Raw genomic sequence first — 18,366 nt, forward strand, 5'->3', positions numbered from 1 at the left:
CCATCTGCTGATTAGCATCTTTGAGTTAGGCTCAAAAGTGTTGAAAATTGTCACTACCGAAACATGTGGTGAAGTTTTGGTAGTGACAAAGGGGAACACAATCATTTATTTGGGGGAAACAAACACAATTTTAGTATAGTTATGCACATCATTAGTGTTTTAGTATGTGAGTTAAATTGTGTCATGTGATGCGGTCACTACCAAAACATTACTGTCACTACCGAAACTGTGCCGTCACGACTGAAACATGGGATATTTTGTCAAAAATAAAGTATATTGAATGATCAACTAAGATGTTATTATAGTGTTTGGTTCAAACTAATGAATCCTTCACTTTGAAATCAGTTTGATAAACTTTATGACTTTTACAAAGAAAGATTGGACTCAAAATACAACAAATCTCATAAATTACTCCTTAAATATTGTTAAAACTGTAATTGTTATTGATTTACTTGTGAAAACTTTTTTTAAAAATAGCAAAAAATATATTTACAAGGTAGATGTAAACAAAATCTCAATAGGTCAATGAAACCCTTCTTATTAAATTATTTATTATTGTGTTTTGGTAGTGACAAATTTAGGGAGAGGAAAAATATTCCAAAACTTTCTGAAAATACAATATGAGAATTAACTGTAGAAATGTGTACCTTGGATATTAAACAATTTGCATACAAACAATTTTTTTTAAAGACGACTGTGCACCAATTCTGTAGAATAAACATAAAATACAATCTAATAGAAATACAGTCAACAATTGAACTGTGATTGAAGAGAGCTGACATGCCTTTATTTAGTCCTCGAAGACATTTATAAATGTTGGACACAAAACATCCACTAGAGTTCAGCAAAGAGCTCACGAGTAAATCACCATCATAATAGTCATTTGAAGAGTCAATGAACGATAACTGATCATTCATGCAGTAAAAACTCATACTCATATACAACTCATGTATTGATCTCTGACTGTCAATCATCTCACAGAGCGCCTGTCAATCATCTCTGATAACGACAGGTGTGTGTTTAATAAGCCAGACATGAGAAGGTCAGGAGCAGGACTGAACTTCTTTATTTAATCAGTCATTCATATGTTTCCCCCTCAGATCTCGAGCGGCTCGTTCAGTGTTTGATTTCTGTTTCCCTCTTTGAAACCAGGAAACTGTTTGATGTTCAGCGGATGTTCAGTCGCTCAGCAGTGCGCGTGAGATCGATCTCCATCGATAATGAGGTGAGTTTAATTTCATTAAATCATCAGACTGTAATGCATCAGCTGTGTTTAGTGTAAATATGAGCTGTTATTGAGTCATTTTCGTCAACTGAAGGGTTCATGAAGTACTCTTTCATTTTTAAGACTGCTAATGTTTCTGACTCAAACTTTTCTACTGTCGTTTTGTATCATTTCATTAAAACTCAAGAATCTGTCAGATCAACATCATTCAGTTCAGTTCACCATCATCATGTCAGTTCCATCAGTATACAATCTATGAAACTTGATGGGACAGAAATATAAACATGTATTTTAGTGATATCGTGTGAGTTCACTGCAGTTATGAAACATTATTTCTCAATGTTCTGTGAAATGTTCAAGTACTAACTTGAACTACATTATTTCTCAATGTTGAACTAAAAGTTTCAGGTAAAAACGTTCTATGATTGACGTACAAATAATGCATTGTGCAAACATTGTTACAGTCCAGAAACGTTCTATTAACGTTACTGGAAGAACGTTTGTTCATAACTTTGAGAGAACCTTGCCAGAACGTTCCCTGTTCATTCGAATTCTCTTTAAACGCTTTTGAACCATTTAATTTCTGTCACGGTTTGAGTTTCATCTGCTTCCTGCTTCATTCTCCATCACTGAGGAAGTGAAGCAGCTCAAACTCACACTCGAGTGAACTAGTTAATGCTCTTCCTGCTAGTTTATGTGTGAATCTGTCAACGATGATTCTGAAGTTCAGTGCTTTGAGTCTCTTCAGCAGGTTTACAATGAGATGCTGCTGCAGGACTGAATGATTCCTTCAGAATGAACTCACACACACACACACACACACACACACATGTGATAATCACTGACATAAAGGACCAAGAAGTATCTATGTTTTGCATATGTATAATAATAATAATGTTTTATGAAAAGCATGTGCGGGAGTTTTTGGTCCAATAATTAGAATCTCTGTTTTTTCAGAATTAAGTAGTAGGAAATTACTAGTCATTTCAGCTATGCATTCCGTTAATGTTGTGAATTGGTACGTTTCGTCAGGGCGCGAAGAAATATAGTATCAACGCCATGCTTCCTAATGATATCTCCCAAGGGTAGCAACGGTCCTAGTACTGAGCCTTGCGGTACTCCATATTGAACTTGTGATTGATATGACATCTCATCATTTACTACTACAAACTGATAACGGTCAGATAAGTATGATTTGAACCATGCCAATGCAATTCCACTAATGCCAACATAGTTTGAGTCTATTTAGAAGAATATTGTGATCGATAGTGTCAAATGCAGCACTAAGATCCAGTAACACTAATAGAGAGATACAACCACGATCTGATGATCAGAGCAAATCATTAGTAACTCTGACGAGAGCAGTCTCAGTACTATGGTACGGTCTGACTGGAAATCCTCACAGATACTATTTCTTTCTAAAAAGGAACATAGTTGTGATGAATCTGCCTTTTCTAGTATTTTTGACAGAAAAGTGAGATTTGAGATCGGCCTGTAATTGACTAATTCTCTAGGATCAAGTTGTGGTTTTTTAATAAGAGGTTTAATAACAGCCATCTTAAAAGTTTTTGGTATGTATCCTAGTGATAAAGATGAATTGACGATATTAAGAAGAGGATCTATGACCTCTGGAAGCATCTCTTTCAATAGCTTAGTCGGAATAGGGTCTAACATACATGTGGATGATTTTGATGATTTAACAAGTTTAGACAATGAATTGAAGTAAATGAATTAAATTTTTCCTCAGGGACACTACAATGCACTGTCTGACGCGATACTGTCGTAGACGGTTGCATGGTTATAATTTACGCTCTAATATTGTCAATCTTGCAAGTAAAGAAGCTCATAAAGTCATTGCTGCTGTGCTGTTTGGAAATGTCAGAATTTCTCGTTAATTTAGCCATTGTATCAAATAAATATCTAGGGTTGTGTTTGTTTTCTTCTAAGAGAGTCGAAAAATAAGCAGATCTTTTAAGGCCTTCTGTATGCAGTAATGCTTTCTTTCCACGAAATGCGAAAAACCTCTAGTTTTTCACTTGAGTGTGTGTCTGTGTGTGTGAGTTTGTGCATGTGTGTGTGTATGTGTGTGTGAGTTTGTGCATGTGTGTGTGTCTGTGTGTGTGAATTTGTGCATGTGTGTGTGTATGTGTGTGTGAGTTTGTGCATGTGTGTGTGAGTTTGTGCATGTGTGTGTGTCTGTGTGTGTGAGTTTGTGCATGTGTGTGTGTCTGTGTGTGTGAATTTGTGCATGTGTGTGTGTCTGTGTGTGTGAATTTGTGCATGTGTGTGAGTTTGTGCATGTGTGTGTGTATGTGTGTGTGAGTTTGTGCATGTGTGTGTGTATGTGTGTGTGAGTTTGTGCATGTGTGTGTGTCTGTGTGTGTGAATTTGTGCATGTGTGTGTGTCTGTGTGTGTGAATTTGTGCATGTGTGTGAGTTTGTGCATGTGTGTGTGTCTGTGTGTGTGAGTTTGTGCATGTGTGTGTGTCTGTGTGTGTGAGTTTGTGCATGTGTGTGTGTCTGTGTGTGTGAGTTTGTGCATGTGTGTGAGTTTGTGCATGTGTGTGTGTGAGTTTGTGCATGTGTGTGTGTATGTGTGTGTGAGTTTGTGCATGTGTGTGTGTCTGTGTGTGTGAGTTTGTGCATGTGTGTGTGTCTGTGTGTGTGAATTTGTGCATGTGTGTGAGTTTGTGCATGTGTGTGTGTCTGTGTGTGTGAGTTTGTGCATGTGTGTGAGTTTGTGCATGTGTGTGTGTGAGTTTGTGCATGTGTGTGTGTGTGTTTGATCCTGTTGATCAAATGTGACTGTGGTCTGAATCTCTTGTTTTTTCATAAGATCAGATTGTTAGTGATTATTGAATCGTTTGAGTCTGTGGTTCACTGTCAGATATTCAGATGCTTCTCTTTTTACCTTTACACTGATCTAGAGTTACTGCTGCTCTCTGATCTCACACATGATCTGTCAACAGAACATTCATTTCATTTACATGAACTTTAATAAATAATCCGAGGCACAGCTTCATGTATTCAAGAGAAACCGTATGAAACAGAAGGAACATGAGTGTTTAGTGACTCTGATATGGTTTATCACATGCATTCCGGCTCGTTTCTCTTCTTCTCTTCAGTGTGATTAAATATAATCTGTTATATTTTTGTGTTCTCATATTAGCGTCAGGTCAATAACACATCTAACCCTCGATTAAGCTGCACTTCTGTTCTTCTGCTTCCTCTTGCCATGTCTTATTGCTCTCACATCCGCTTCTGAACACGTTTAGAGTGACTGCGCTCTTCATAACTCACACACTGACCCCAAAACACTAGCATGACTTGCAGCACTGCAGGGTCTTACTCTGAAAAATAAGTATATAGACACAAATAATTACTGCATTATTTTGCAGTGATTCCATAGTAGAACCATTTTTGCTTCTTCAAAGAACTTTTCAGTGATTAATTCTATTAAAGAATTATTTTTCTTAGTTTAAAGAGCATTTTAATAATGTATAGAATCTTTTTACGCTATAAAGAACCTTTTGTGCAATGGAAAGATTCTATGGATGTTAAAAGTTCTTCAGGGAACCATCAATGCCAATAAAGAAGCTTTATTTTTAAGAGTGATAATATCATGTCTCTTCATGTTTGAGTGTCAGTGTGTTTAAATCAGCTGGTGTTTTTCTGCTTTGGTTTCCAAGAATCAAACACGCTGAACGCCTGAATGTCTGAAAGGTTCTTTATTGGCATCAGTGGTTCCATCCACAAAAGGTTCTTTATATTGGAAAAAGGTTCTTTAAATTTTTAAGATGTTCTTCAGACTTAGATTAAATGGTTCTTTTGAAAGGTTCTTTGGGGAACCAAAAATGGTTCTTCTATGGAATTGCTTTGAAAACTCACTTTTAGAACCTTTATTTTAAGAGTGAATATGAACGGAAGTCAAATATTGTGTCATGTTGTTTAACTGAGAGTGTTGCACAGGAGGACAGACAAGGTTTCCCACATCCTACTGACACTCACACACACTCACACACATAGTAAATGTACCTTGAACTATATATACACACACCAATCAAAAATTTGGAATAAAGATTTAAAATGTTTTTGAAAAAAGTCTCTTCTGCCCACCAACAGTTGGGTTGTGAAATATTTTAAAATGCAATGGTATTTTAAAGGTACACTATGTAACTTTTGGCCCTAAAAACAAGGTTAAAAAACAAAAAAAAACTGCATGCATTTTGTTGAAAAACATTGTTTTGGTTGTGCTTCGGCTCTGCGAGACTGTGCAGATGAATGTAAGCTTTCACACTAGATAATGCTTTACAGTGAACTCTGTTAGAGATACATATGGCGATTTATCTGTTACATAATGCACATTAGTTTTAATGGATAACTTGTTAGATCAAAAAGTCATTTGATTAAGTAATGCATGTTGCTTGTAATGCATTACTTGTAACATCAAAAAGTAATCCGATTACGTAATGCACATTACTTTTAATGCACTACTTTTACATGTAACATCAAAAAGTAATCTGATTATGTAATGCGTGTTACTTGTTAGATCAAAAAGTCATTTGATTAAGTGATGCATGTTGCTTGTAATGCATTACTTGTAACATCAAAAAGTAACCTGATTACGTAATGCATGTTGCTTGTAGTGTTATTTTTCATGTAACATCAATAAGTAATTGATTACGTAATGCATGTTACTTGTAATGCGTTGCTTGTAACATCAAAAAATAATCTGATTACATAATGCTTGTTGCTTGTAATGCGTTACTTGTAACATCAAAAAGTAATCTGATTATGCAATGCATGTTACTTGTAGTGTTTCATTATTTGTAACATCAAAAAGTAATCTGATTACGTAATGCATGTTGCTTGTTGTGTTTCATTATTTGTAACATCAAAAAGTAATCTGATTACGTAATGCATGTTGCTTGTTGTGTTACTTGTAGTGTTTCATTATTTGTAACATCAAAAAGTAATCTGATTACGTAATGCATGTTACTTGTAGTGTTGCATTATTTGTAACATCAAAAAGTAATCTGATTACGTAATGCATGTTGCTTGTTGTGTTACTTTTCATGTAACATCAAAAAGTAATCTGATTACGTAATGCACATTACTCTTAATGCATTACCTTTACACGTAACATCAAAAAGTAATCTGACAACGTAATGCATGTTGCTTGTAATCCATTACTTTCACGTGTAACATCAAAAAGTAACCTGATTCCGTAATGCATGTTGCTTGTTGTGTTACTTTTCATGTAACATCAAAAAGTAATTGATTACGTAATGCGTGTTACTTGTAATGCGTTGCTTGTAACATCAAAAAGTAATCTGATTATGTAATGCATGTTGCTTATAGTACTTTTCACGTATAAAAAGATACATTACTTGTAACACCAAAAAGTAATCTGATTATGTAATGCACATTACTCTTAATGCATTACTTTTACACATAACATCAAATGTTGCTTGTTGTGTTAAGTAATCTGATAACACATTACTCTTAATGCATAATAACATCAAAAAGCATGTTGCTTGTAATCCATTACTTTCACATGTAACATCAAAAAGTAACCTGATTCCGTAATGCATGTTGCTTGTTGTGTTACTTTTCATGTAACATCAAAAAGTAATTGATTACGTAATGTTGTTACTTGTAATGCGTTGCTTGTAACATCAAAAAGTAATCTGATTATGTAATGCATGTTGCTTAAGTGATACATTACTTGTAACACCAAAAAGTAATCTGATTATGTAATGCACATTACTCTTAATGTACTTTTACACATCATCAAAAAGTAATCTGTAACGTAATGCTGTTGCTTGTAATCCATACTTTCACATGTAACATCAAAAGTAACCTGATTCCGTTGCTTTGCTTGTTGTTATTTTCAGTAACATCAAAAAGTATTGATACGTATGCGTGTTACTTGTAATGCGTTGCTTGTAACATCAAATAGTAATCTGATTACGTAATGCATGTTGCTTATAGTGATACATTACTTGTAACACCAAAAAGTAATCTGATTACGTAATGCACATTACTCTTAATGCATTACTTTTACACGTAACATCAAAAAGTAATCTGACAATGTAATGCATGTTGCTTGTTGTGTTACTTTTCATGTAACATCAAAAAGTAATTGATTACGTAATGCGTGTTACTTGTAATGCGTTGCTTGTAACATCAAATAGTAATCTGATTACGTAATGCATGTTGCTTATAGTGATACATTACTTGTAACACCAAAAAGTAATCTGATTACATAATGCACATTACTCTTAATGCATTACTTTTACACGTAACATCAAAAAGTAATCTGACAACGTAATGCATGTTGCTTGTAATCCATTACTTTCACATGTAACATCAAAAAGTAATCTGATTACGTAATGCATGTTGCTTGTTGTTACTTTTCATGTAACATCAAAAAGTAATTGATTACGTAATGCGTGTTACTTGTAATGCGTTGCTTGTAACATCAAATAGTAATCTGATTACGTAATGCATGTTGCTTGTAGTGTTACTTTTAGATGTAACATCAAAAAGTAATCTGATTGCATTATGCATATTACTTGTAATGCATTACCCCCAACACTGCTCATTTCAGATGAGATTGAAAACACCTGATCGCTAGGTTTTCTCAGAGGAGAGCTGTTAGAAATGTGCCCTTCTTGAACACAATCAGAATTATCAGCTAAGGATAAATCAACATATTCTGGTACACTGGAGGAGCATCTGAATTGGGTTTCCACAGTTTTACTGTGAACAGGCTGCAGAGATCGCTGATATCAGAGCATGAGGACGCGAAGTTCAACTTGTATGAAGTTCAGTTGCGTTTGCAATATTTCGCTTTTTGTATATATTTTATAGTTTTCACATGATTTTATACAATTTTATTGAATGGTTTATTAAATACACACAATATTGCTGTGTTATTACTGTATTATGTTTAATACAGTATCTCTAAACCATAAACACATGCCGTCTACTCAAGTGGACATCTGGAAATCTCTTTGAAGAATATGTGTAAAAAAACAAAAAACAAAAAAAACTACATCTCAAATCTTGTTTTTCATGCCCCAAGAGCAATAAAAACACATAAAAACACAAAAAAAACCCTGACTGGGATTATCATAATTCATGCATGAGATGGCTCAGTTATGAAAACATGATTTCTGAATGTTCTTAGAAACACGTTATGTGAACATCCCATTCTTCAAACATTGTGTGAACGTTACTTTTGAATATTCTCTGAACGTTCTGAAACAAGTAGTAACATTTTAACCAGATAACTCTGAATAATCGTTCTATTAACGTTACCGAAAGAACGTTTGTTCATAACGTTGCCAGAACGCTCTGAAAACGTTCCCTATCAGCTGGAATAGAGCCAGTTCATGTTTTAATGTAAGAAGCACAGTTTCTGAAGTGATTTTAACATCATGTCCTGTTGTGTTTGCCAGTGAACAAAGTATCTGTCAGGCGCGGGCCACCGTCATGATGTACGATGACGGCAGTAAGCGCTGGTTACCGGCCGGTTCCGGCGCTCAGGCCGTCAGCCGGATCCACATCTTCCAGAACCCCAGTAACAACAGCTTCAGGGTGGTGGGACGCAAACAGCAGGCGGATCAACAGGTAACTCATAAATTCAATTAAAAACAGATAAAAGTGCATTAAACGTGTGAGACGGCTTTAGACAATCATGGGAAGTTCAGCGTGTGTGTGAAGCCACAGCATGAGGAAGGAGGAAGTCACAGAGATTGTGTCTGCAGATACTGTATGTTCAGTTTTACAGTGACGATCTTCATGTATGGCGTGTTAATGCACTCATCGCTGTTAACGTCCGTGCTGGGCATCATGAGAAAGTGCCGTGTTTTGTGCCGCAGATCTCTGTGGTTTTCTCAGAGACGTTTCGGTCTCACAGCTTCTGAATTGTCTTTCATTTCCTGTAAATCTTGTCAGTGTGCTGATGCGTTGCAGTCTTCTGCACGACACCACAAACAAACACAAACCCATTGGTTTGTTCATCCGTGCAGGTGGTCATTAACTGTCCTCTGGTCCGCGGGATCAAATACAACCAGGCGACTCCCACGTTTCACCAGTGGCGGGACGCGCGGCAGGTGTGGGGTCTGAACTTCGGCAGTAAGGAGGACGCGGCTCTGTTCGCCAGCGGCATGATGCACGCGCTCGACGTGCTCAGCGGTCACGCGGACACGGGTCAGATGATCAGGAATTATCACTATCTCACATTACCTGTATGTTTAGAGTTATGTCTGATCGGTGTGATTTGGTTTCTGTCGTACAGGTGCGTGTCCTCCTCCTCCTCGACCGCCTCAGAACGGCCCGAGCGCTGAGGAGTTAGAGCAGAGGAGGAGGTATGAACATCATCATCTTCATCATTAGATCAGACCTGCACAGCAGTCCAAATCAATCCTGATTCACTTCACTTATTGTTAGCGATTCGTCATCAGTGATGTTATTCTACACAAATCAATATAACATCAGAATGTAACAACTTTCCTCCCCAGCTGATGTCATCAGTCCCTCTTATTCAGCAACCAATGAAATCAAGTCCCGCCCACATTTATTTCTCATTGAAAATCCTGTTTCACTCTGAAATACGTCCCGTTACAGAAGTAATATAATGGGTATTCCATCTGAGAATATAATGTATATATTTATTTATGTCCCTCTGAGAACATATAATATATAATATTTATATCTATTTATATATTTTGATTGTTTTATTTTTTTGCCCTTCTGAAATTTTTATTTATATATTTGCATTTATTAATTTACTTTATTTTATTCATTTATTAAATTATTTGTGCATTAATTTATTTATTAACTAATTTATTTATATATTTTTGTTTATTTGTGCATTTATTCATTATTTATTTGTGCATTAAGTAATGCATTTATTTATTTACTAATTTATTTATTTTATTTGTGCATTTATTAATTTTATTTGTGCATTAATTAATTTATATTTATACTCTGAGATGGAATACCCATTATATCACTTCTGTAATGTGAAGCATTTATTAATTGATTTGTGCATTAATTGATTAATTAATTTTATTTATTTGTGCATATATTAATGAATTTATTTTATTAATTTATTTGTGCATTAAATAATTTATTTATTTATTTGATTTATTTGTGCATATATTAATTTATTTGTGTATTAATTGATTTTTGTATTTTATTTATTTTTGCATTTATTCATTTATTTGTGCATTAATTAATTAATCTATTGTAATTATTAATTATTTGTGCATTAATTACTGTATTTCTTTTTTTAAATAATGTATTTATTTTATTTGTGAATTAATTAATTTTATTTATTTGTGGATCTATTTTTTGTGCAGTAATTAATTAATTTATTTTATTGATTTATTTGTGCGTTTATTAATTCATAATTTGAAATGGGTTTCATGTGGACGTCAGTGAGACGCTGAGTGTAATTCGTGTGTCTATTCAGGCAGGAGCAGCAAGAGAGAGAAAGACAGGAGCAGGAGCGAATGGAGCGAGAGAGACGGGCGTCTGCTGCTCCAGCCCCGCCCCCTGTTCCTCCTCCCGCTCCGGCCTCTGCTGCTCCTGCTCCTCCTCCTCCCCTGGACCTCCACCTGCTCCAGGACCCCCGCCGCCGCCCCCACCACCACCTCCTTCAGGAGGAGGAGCTCCACCCCCACCACCGCCCCCGCCCTCTGGTGGAGGAGGAGGAGGAGGGGGAGGAGGAGGAGGAGATGGAGGTCTGGCCGCAGCACTCGCCGCAGCTAAACTACGCAAAGTGGCCAAGGTCAGTCAGACTGAAATTCACCTGAATATTGTTGTGTACAATGAGGACCCTTAGAGTCAAAAGTGTTGAGGAACACTCATGGTTCTTCTCTGGATGTGCAGGAGGACAGTGGAGCACCGGCTCCTGCAGCGAGCGCCAGTGCAGGAGGAGGAGGAGGAGGAGGAGGAGGAGGCAGCAGTGGTGGAGGCGGAGGAGGAGGTGGAGGAGGACTGATGGGAGAAATGAGCGCCATTCTCGCTCGAAGGTGAGTTAAATGCCACCACATTTATATGACATTTGCTCTGGAATACTATTGCATACATTTTGTTAAAGGGGAACTATTATGTCCTTTTCAAGATGTAATATCAGTCTCTGGTGTCTCTGTGAAGTTTCAGCTCAAAATCCCCCACAGATCATTTATTATAGCTTGTCAAATTTGCCTCTATTTGGGTGTGAGCAAAAACACGCCGTTTTTGTGTGTGTCCCTTTAAATGCAAATGAGCTGCTGCTCCCGCCCCCTTTCCAGAAGAGGGTGGAGCTTTAACAGCTCAACAACAACAAAGCTGGAGAATCTCACGCAGCCAAAATGACGAAAGTGTTCAGCCTTACATTGTTCAAACCGGAGTCGACACTGATGGAGAGACTCAGGAAGAAGTTACAACTTTTAGACGTTTCTGAATGGTTAGTGGATAAATTGATGTAGTTGCTGTGGAGTTGATTCAACTCATCCACTAGCATGTGCCGTCATGTTCATCTTTTGTGTTGAATTGACCCTCGTTTGTGAAGCAGTCCGGCGTAAAATGACGGCATGTCAACAACACTCTACTACAACAACTCTTCCTCTTCTCTAAAGCAGCCCAACATGGCCCCGCCCCCTTTGTTGTGTGTTCTCGGGGGCGGGGTTTATGTAAATTTAGGGTTTGTGATGTCACAAATCTGTGAAGAAACTCGTTGTAGTCCCTACCAGCCGTTTGTTGCAATTTCTGTAAAAGAAAATATCTCTCTTTGCGTTGAACTTTGAGTGTCGTAACTTCACAGATGTTGTTTATGATCAAACAGCAACATTACACACTAACTAAAGTCAAAAAAGTCAAATCATAATCAGTTCTTTACCAAAGACTTCATTTAGACACAAAGATGGTACACTCATTACTATGAATAAGAGAAAGTGCATCGCACGATATAAGCGGAATGAGTCCCGCCTTCTGAATAAAAGAGCCAGTAATGTTTCCTTAACGCTCACATAACCAAGAAAACTTTTAAAAAAAGAAAATATAAAAAAAAAAACTGGACACTTTGAACGTTCAGAGAAATGTATAATTTTCATAACTTATGGGAACGTTATCAGAAGGCTCTTAGATCATGTTTTTGTCAGCTGGGTGTGTGCGTTCAGAGGCGAGTCATTCTGAAATCACGGTTTCAGAGAGTGACTGTGAATAAAGCGGCTCACGAGTCACATCCATCAGTCTTCAGCCTTACTGAAAGATCTTCATCTCTGTGTTACAGAAGAAAGGTTGCTGACACTCCAGCGGTGAAGAAGGAAGACGCGAGCGTAAGTATGTTTGTGTTTTAGTACTGATCTCTGTGTGAAGGCGACTCTGATTTCTGTTGCGCTTTCTGTTTTCAGGCTGATTCTGTGAGCAACGACTCCAGATCTGCAGGTGAGAAAATCACTTCATCATCTCACCACACTTCCTGTTTACAGAGAACGGTTCACTTCACGTCGTGACCTCAAATGTGCTTCATGTTTCCCATTCAGATAAAGCAGACGTGGTGAAGAAGCCTTGGGAGAAACCGTCGTCCATTTCACGGTACAGTCGCGCCTTTTTATTTTTTACATTTTCAGTTTTCATTTTATTTTTAGTTATTTTGTTATGTGCTTTTGTCATTTGTATTGGTTTTTGTTTTTAAAAATATTTTTATGTTATTTTTATTGTTAATAATCGTAGTACTTCAGCTTATTTTATTTTTCATAGTTTTTTTATTTAATGTTTTTATGTTTTATTTCATTTCAACTTAACAAAAATGTTTGTAGTAGATTTAGTTAACGATAAGCACACTGGTTTAATCAGGGTGAACTCAGCGCCGAAGACTCAGGAGAAGAGCCCAGTTTCTCCGGCAACCACGGCTCCATTGAGCAGGTATTCCATGCTTCAGTCTGTCTGGTTCTGTGGGTTCTGTGTGTTTCTGTGTGTTTCTGAGGGTTCTGTCTGGTTCTTGTGTGTTTCTGAGGGTTCTGTGTGTTTCTGAGGGTTCTGTCTGGTTCTATGGATTCTTGTGTGTTTCTGAGGGTTCTGTGTGTTTCTGAGGGTTCTGTCTGGTTCTATGGATTCTGTGGGTTCTGTGTGTTTCTGAGGGTTCTTGTGTGTTTCTGAGGGTTCTGAGTGTTTCTGAGGGTTCTGTCTGGTTCTATGGATTCTGTGGGTTCTGTGTGTTTCTGTGTGTTTCTGTGGGTTCTGTCTGGTTCTATGGGTTCTTGTGTGTTTCTGAGGGTTCTGTCTGGTTCTATGGATTCTGTGGGTTCTGTCTGGTTCTATGGGTTCTGTGTGTTTCTGAGGGTTCTTGTGTGTTTCTGAGGGTTCTGTCTGGTTCTATGGGTTCTGTGTGTTTCTGAGGGTTCTTGTGTGTTTCTGAGGGTTCTGTCTGGTTCTATGGGTTCTGTGGGTTCTGTGTGTTTCTGAGGGTTCTGTGTGTTTCTGAGGGTTCTTGTGTGTTTCTGAGGGTTCTGTCTGGTTCTATGGATTCTGTGGGTTCTGTGTGTTTCTGAGGGTTCTTGTGTGTTTCTGAGGGTTCTGTCTGGTTCTATGGATTCTGTGGGTTCTGTGTGTTTCTGTGTGTTTCTGTGGTTCTGTCTGGTTCTATGGGTTCTTGTGTGTTTCTGAGGGTTCTGTCTGGTTCTATGGATTCTGTGGGTTCTGTCTGGTTCTATGGGTTCTGTGTGTTTCTGAGGGTTCTTGTGTGTTTCTGAGGGTTCTGTCTGGTTCTATGGGTTCTGTGTGTTTCTGAGGGTTCTTGTGTGTTTCTGAGGGTTCTGTCTGGTTCTATGGGTTCTGTGTGTTTCTGAGGGTTCTGTCTGGTTCTATGGGTTCTGTGTGTTTCTGTGTGTTTCTGTGGGTTCTGTCTGGTTCTATGGGTTCTTGTGTGTTTCTGAGGGTTCTGTCTGGTTCTATGGGTTCTTGTGTGTTTCTGCGGGTTCTGTCTGGTTCTATGGACTCTGTGGGTTCTGTGTGTTTCTGTGTGTTTCTGAGGGTTCTGTCTGGTTCTTGTGTGTTTCTGAGGGTTCTGTCTGGTTCTATGGGTTCTGTGTGTTTCTGAGGGTTCTTGTGTGTTTCTGAGGGTTCTGTGTGTTTCTGAGGGTTCTGTCTGGTTCTATGGATTTTGTGGCTTCTGTGTGTTTCTGAGGTTCTTGTGTGTTTCTGAGGGTTCTGTGTGTTTCTGAGGGTTCTTGTGTGTTTCTGAGGGTTCTGTCTGGTTCTATGGATTCTGTGGGTTCTGTGTGTTTCTGAGGGTTCTTGTGTGTTTCTGAGGGTTCTGTGTGTTTCTGAGGGTTCTGTCTGGTTCTATGGATTCTGTGGGTTCTGTGTGTTTCTGAGGGTTCTGTCTGGTTCTATGGGTTCTGTGTGTTTCTGAGGGTTCTTGTGTGTTTCTGAGGGTTCTGAGTGTTTCTGAGGGTTCTGTCTGGTTCTATGGATTCTGTGGGTTCTGTGTGTTTCTGTGTGTTTCTGTGGGTTCTGTCTGGTTCTATGGGTTCTTGTGTGTTTCTGAGGGTTCTGTCTGGTTCTATGGATTCTGTGGGTTCTGTCTGGTTCTATGGGTTCTGTGTGTTTCTGAGGGTTCTTGTGTGTTTCTGAGGGTTCTGTCTGGTTCTATGGGTTCTGTGTTTCTGAGGGTTCTGTGTGTTTCTGAGGGTTCTGTCTGGTTCTATGGATTCTGTGGGTTCTGTGTGTTTCTGAGGGTTCTGTCTGGTTCTATGGGTTCTTGTGTGTTTCTGCGGGTTCTGTCTGGTTCTATGGACTCTGTGGGTTCTGTGTGTTTCTGTGTGTTTCTGAGGGTTCTGTCTGGTTCTTGTGTGTTTCTGAGGGTTCTGTCTGGTTCTATGGGTTCTGTGTGTTTCTGAGGGTTCTTGTGTGTTTCTGAGGGTTCTGTGTGTTTCTGAGGGTTCTGTCTGGTTCTATGGATTTTGTGGCTTCTGTGTGTTTCTGAGGGTTCTTGTGTGTTTCTGAGGGTTCTGTGTGTTTCTGAGGGTTCTTGTGTGTTTCTGAGGGTTCTGTCTGGTTCTATGGATTCTGTGGGTTCTGTGTGTTTCTGAGGGTTCTTGTGTGTTTCTGAGGGTTCTGTGTGTTTCTGAGGGTTCTGTCTGGTTCTATGGATTTTGTGGCTTCTGTGTGTTTCTGAGGGTTCTTGTGTGTTTCTGAGGGTTCTTGTGTGTTTCTGAGGGTTCTGTGTGTTTCTGAGGGTTCTTGTGTGTTTCTGAGGGTTCTGTCTGGTTCTATGGATTCTGTGGGTTCTGTGTGTTTCTGTGTGTTTCTGAGGGTTCTGTCGGGTTCTATGGATTCTGTGGGTTCTGTGTGTTTCTGTGTGTTTCTGTGGGTTCTGTCTGGTTCTATGGGTTCTTGTGTGTTTCTGTGGGTTCTGTGTGTTTCTGAGGGTTCTTGTGTGTTTCTGAGGGTTCTGTCTGGTTCTATGGATTCTGTGGGTTCTGTGTGTTTCTGAGGGTTCTGTCTGGTTCTTGTGTGTTTCTGAGGGTTCTGTCTGGTTCTTGTGTGTTTCTGAGGGTTCTGTCTGGTTCTATGGGTTCTTGTGTGTTTCTGCGGGTTCTGTGTGTTTCTGAGGGTTCTGTCTGGTTCTATGGATTCTGTGGGTTCTGTGTGTTTCTGAGGGTTCTTGTGTGTTTCTGAGGGTTCTGTGTGTTTCTGAGGGTTCTTGTGTGTTTCTGAGGGTTCTGTCTGGTTTTATGGATTCTGTGGGTTCTGTGTGTTTCTGTGTGTTTCTGAGGGTTCTGTCTGGTTCTTGTGTGTTTCTGAGGGTTCTGTCTGGTTCTATGGGTTCTTGTGTGTTTCTGTGGGTTCTGTCTGGTTCTATGGGTTCTTGTGTGTTTCTGAGGGTTCTGTCTGGTTCTATGGGTTCTTGTGTGTTTCTGTGGGTTCTGTGTGTTTCTGAGGGTTCTGTCTGGTTCTATGGATTCTGTGGGTTCTGTGTGTTTCTGTGTGTTTCTGAGGGTTCTGTCTGGTTCTTGTGTGTTTCTGAGGGTTCTGTCTGGTTCTATGGGTTCTTGTGTGTTTCTGAGGGTTCTGTCTGGTTCTATGGGTTCTTGTGTGTTTCTGCGGGTTCTGTGTGTTTCTGAGGGTTCTGTCTGGTTCTATGGGTTCTTGTGTGTTTCTGCGGGTTCTGTCTGGTTCTATGGGTCCTTGTGTGTTTTTGTGGGTTCGTGTGTGTTTCCAAGTGTTCTGTCTGGTTCTTGTGTGTTTCTGAGGGTTCTGTCTGGTTCTATGGATTCTTGTGTGTTTCTGTGGGTTCTGTGTGTTTCTGAGGGTTCTGTCTGGTCCTTTGGGTCCTTGTGTGTTTTTGTGGGTTCGTGTGTGTTTCCAAGTGTTCTGTCTGGTTCTTGTGTGTTTCTGAGGGTTCTGTCTGGTTCTATGGATTCTTGTGTGTTTCTGTGGGTTCTGTGTGTTTCTGAGGGTTCTGTCTGGTCCTTTGGGTCCTTGTGTGTTTTTGTGGGTTCGTGTGTGTTTCCAAGTGTTCTGTCTGGTTCTTGTGTGTTTCTGAGGGTTCTGTCTGGTTCTATGGGTTCTTGTGTGTTTCTGAGGGTTCTGTCTGGTTCTATGGGTTCTTGTGTGTTTCTGTGGGTTCTGTCTGGTTCTTGTGTGTTTCTATGGGTTCTTGTGTGTTTCCGAGGGTTCTGTGTTCGTGAGCGCTGAAGTGTGTCTGTGGCTCTTTCAGGACGAGGCCCAGCAGCAGCACCGGAGCAGACACTGGATCCAGAGACTCTTCAGATCTGGAGAAATTCAAACAGGTCAGCAGCTCCGTCACACACCGACTCGTTTCTCTTCTGAACAGACTGACTTATTAAAGCATGATGTGTGTGTGATAACAGGAAATCCTGGAGGAGATGCGCAAAGAGCTGCAGAAAGCCAAAGATGAAATCATCAGCGGTCAGTCCTGCTCTTCCTCTGCTGCTCTTGAGGGAAATACAGTGCGGTTCTTGCTTTGATGCTGTTTTGTTGTTTTCATCCACAGCTCTGCTGGAGGAGCTGCAGAAGAGCAGCGTGGTGTAGCAGCGTCACGCGTGAACATCAGGACGATGAAGAGACGTCTGCTCAAACCACAGACACAAGACGCTTCGTTCTTATGCACTGCGAAAAATGATCTTCCTCAGTATTTGTGAACAAAATAAAGATACATTTACTCCCACACCACATAACAACCAATCACAAAACTGGTATGAAATTCAGTTCAGCTCCAGATATACATACACACACAGTGTGGGCGGAGCCTCTCTGCAAGCGCACTGCAGCCACTTGTCAGTCAATGGCCAAAAATACATAATTTTATACTATATTAATAGAAGTAAGAATCATTTTTAAGATAAATAGCATCTTTAAAATAAATTACATTTTTTTGAGTTTGTGACAGAATTTTTTAAAATGAGCAAAATAGTAGTGATAAACTTAAAATTCAAAAGGAATTTTTATTTTTGTGTTATTTTAAGCATAAACTCAATTCATTTTGATACATTTTTCATAAAACAAGTCTTCTTATGTCATTTTGCTTCTCAAGTAAATGTATCTTGATTTAAGAATGTTTGTACTGGAAAACAAGATGCCTACATACTTGCATTTACCCTTATTTTTACATCCGCTGCCTTGCACTTCTGTTTTCTTGCATCAGTTTTGTGCGTGTGAATATTAATGACCTCTATTCATATTTCTCTGATCCGCTGCTGTTCATTCCATCTAATGCATGTTTTAATTATTGCTCATGTAGTAATATTGTCACTTGTTAGTTGTTTACATCTGTAATAATCCGACCACATGTTATTTATCATCTGCTGTTCTCAGATCTGTGTTTGACCAGGGGGTTTTCAAACTGGGGCCTCCGTGGAAAGAGAAAATGTAAGATTGGACAAAAATAAATAAATGTATTTAAATAAACAGTACAGCATTCAAGTGAGGGAAAATTTAAAGGATTAGTTCACTTTCAAATTAAAGTTTCCTGATAATTTACTCTCCTCAATGTCATCCAAGATGTTAATGTCTTTCTTTCTTCAGTGGAAAAGAAATGAAGGTTTTTAGGAAAACATTCCAGGATTTTTCTCCATATAGTGGACTTCACTGGGGTTCAACGGGTTGAAGGTCCA

The 18,366-nt window shown here is 38.8% G+C and overlaps 1 protein-coding gene across 1 annotated transcript; it reads left to right on the top strand.

Moving 5' to 3' along the window:
• Nucleotides 1-866: 866 nt before the first annotated feature.
• vaspa (vasodilator stimulated phosphoprotein a) lies at nt 867-18,160 on the top strand. Its single transcript, XM_048181393.1, is given in 15 exon segments — nt 867-1,012; nt 1,101-1,225; nt 8,692-8,863; nt 9,265-9,445; nt 9,534-9,603; nt 10,713-10,842; nt 10,845-11,030; nt 11,132-11,274; nt 12,516-12,561; nt 12,637-12,670; nt 12,769-12,820; nt 13,082-13,150; nt 16,950-17,022; nt 17,104-17,161; nt 17,247-18,160. Coding segments are annotated over 14 exon segments (1,257 nt in total). The 5' UTR covers nt 867-1,012; nt 1,101-1,220; the 3' UTR covers nt 17,285-18,160.
• The last annotated feature ends 206 nt before the right edge of the window (nt 18,161-18,366 follow it).

The sequence above is a fragment of the Megalobrama amblycephala genome, linkage group LG2 (genome assembly GCF_018812025.1).
Source record: "Megalobrama amblycephala isolate DHTTF-2021 linkage group LG2, ASM1881202v1, whole genome shotgun sequence".
NCBI classification, from domain to species: domain Eukaryota; kingdom Metazoa; phylum Chordata; class Actinopteri; order Cypriniformes; family Xenocyprididae; genus Megalobrama; species Megalobrama amblycephala.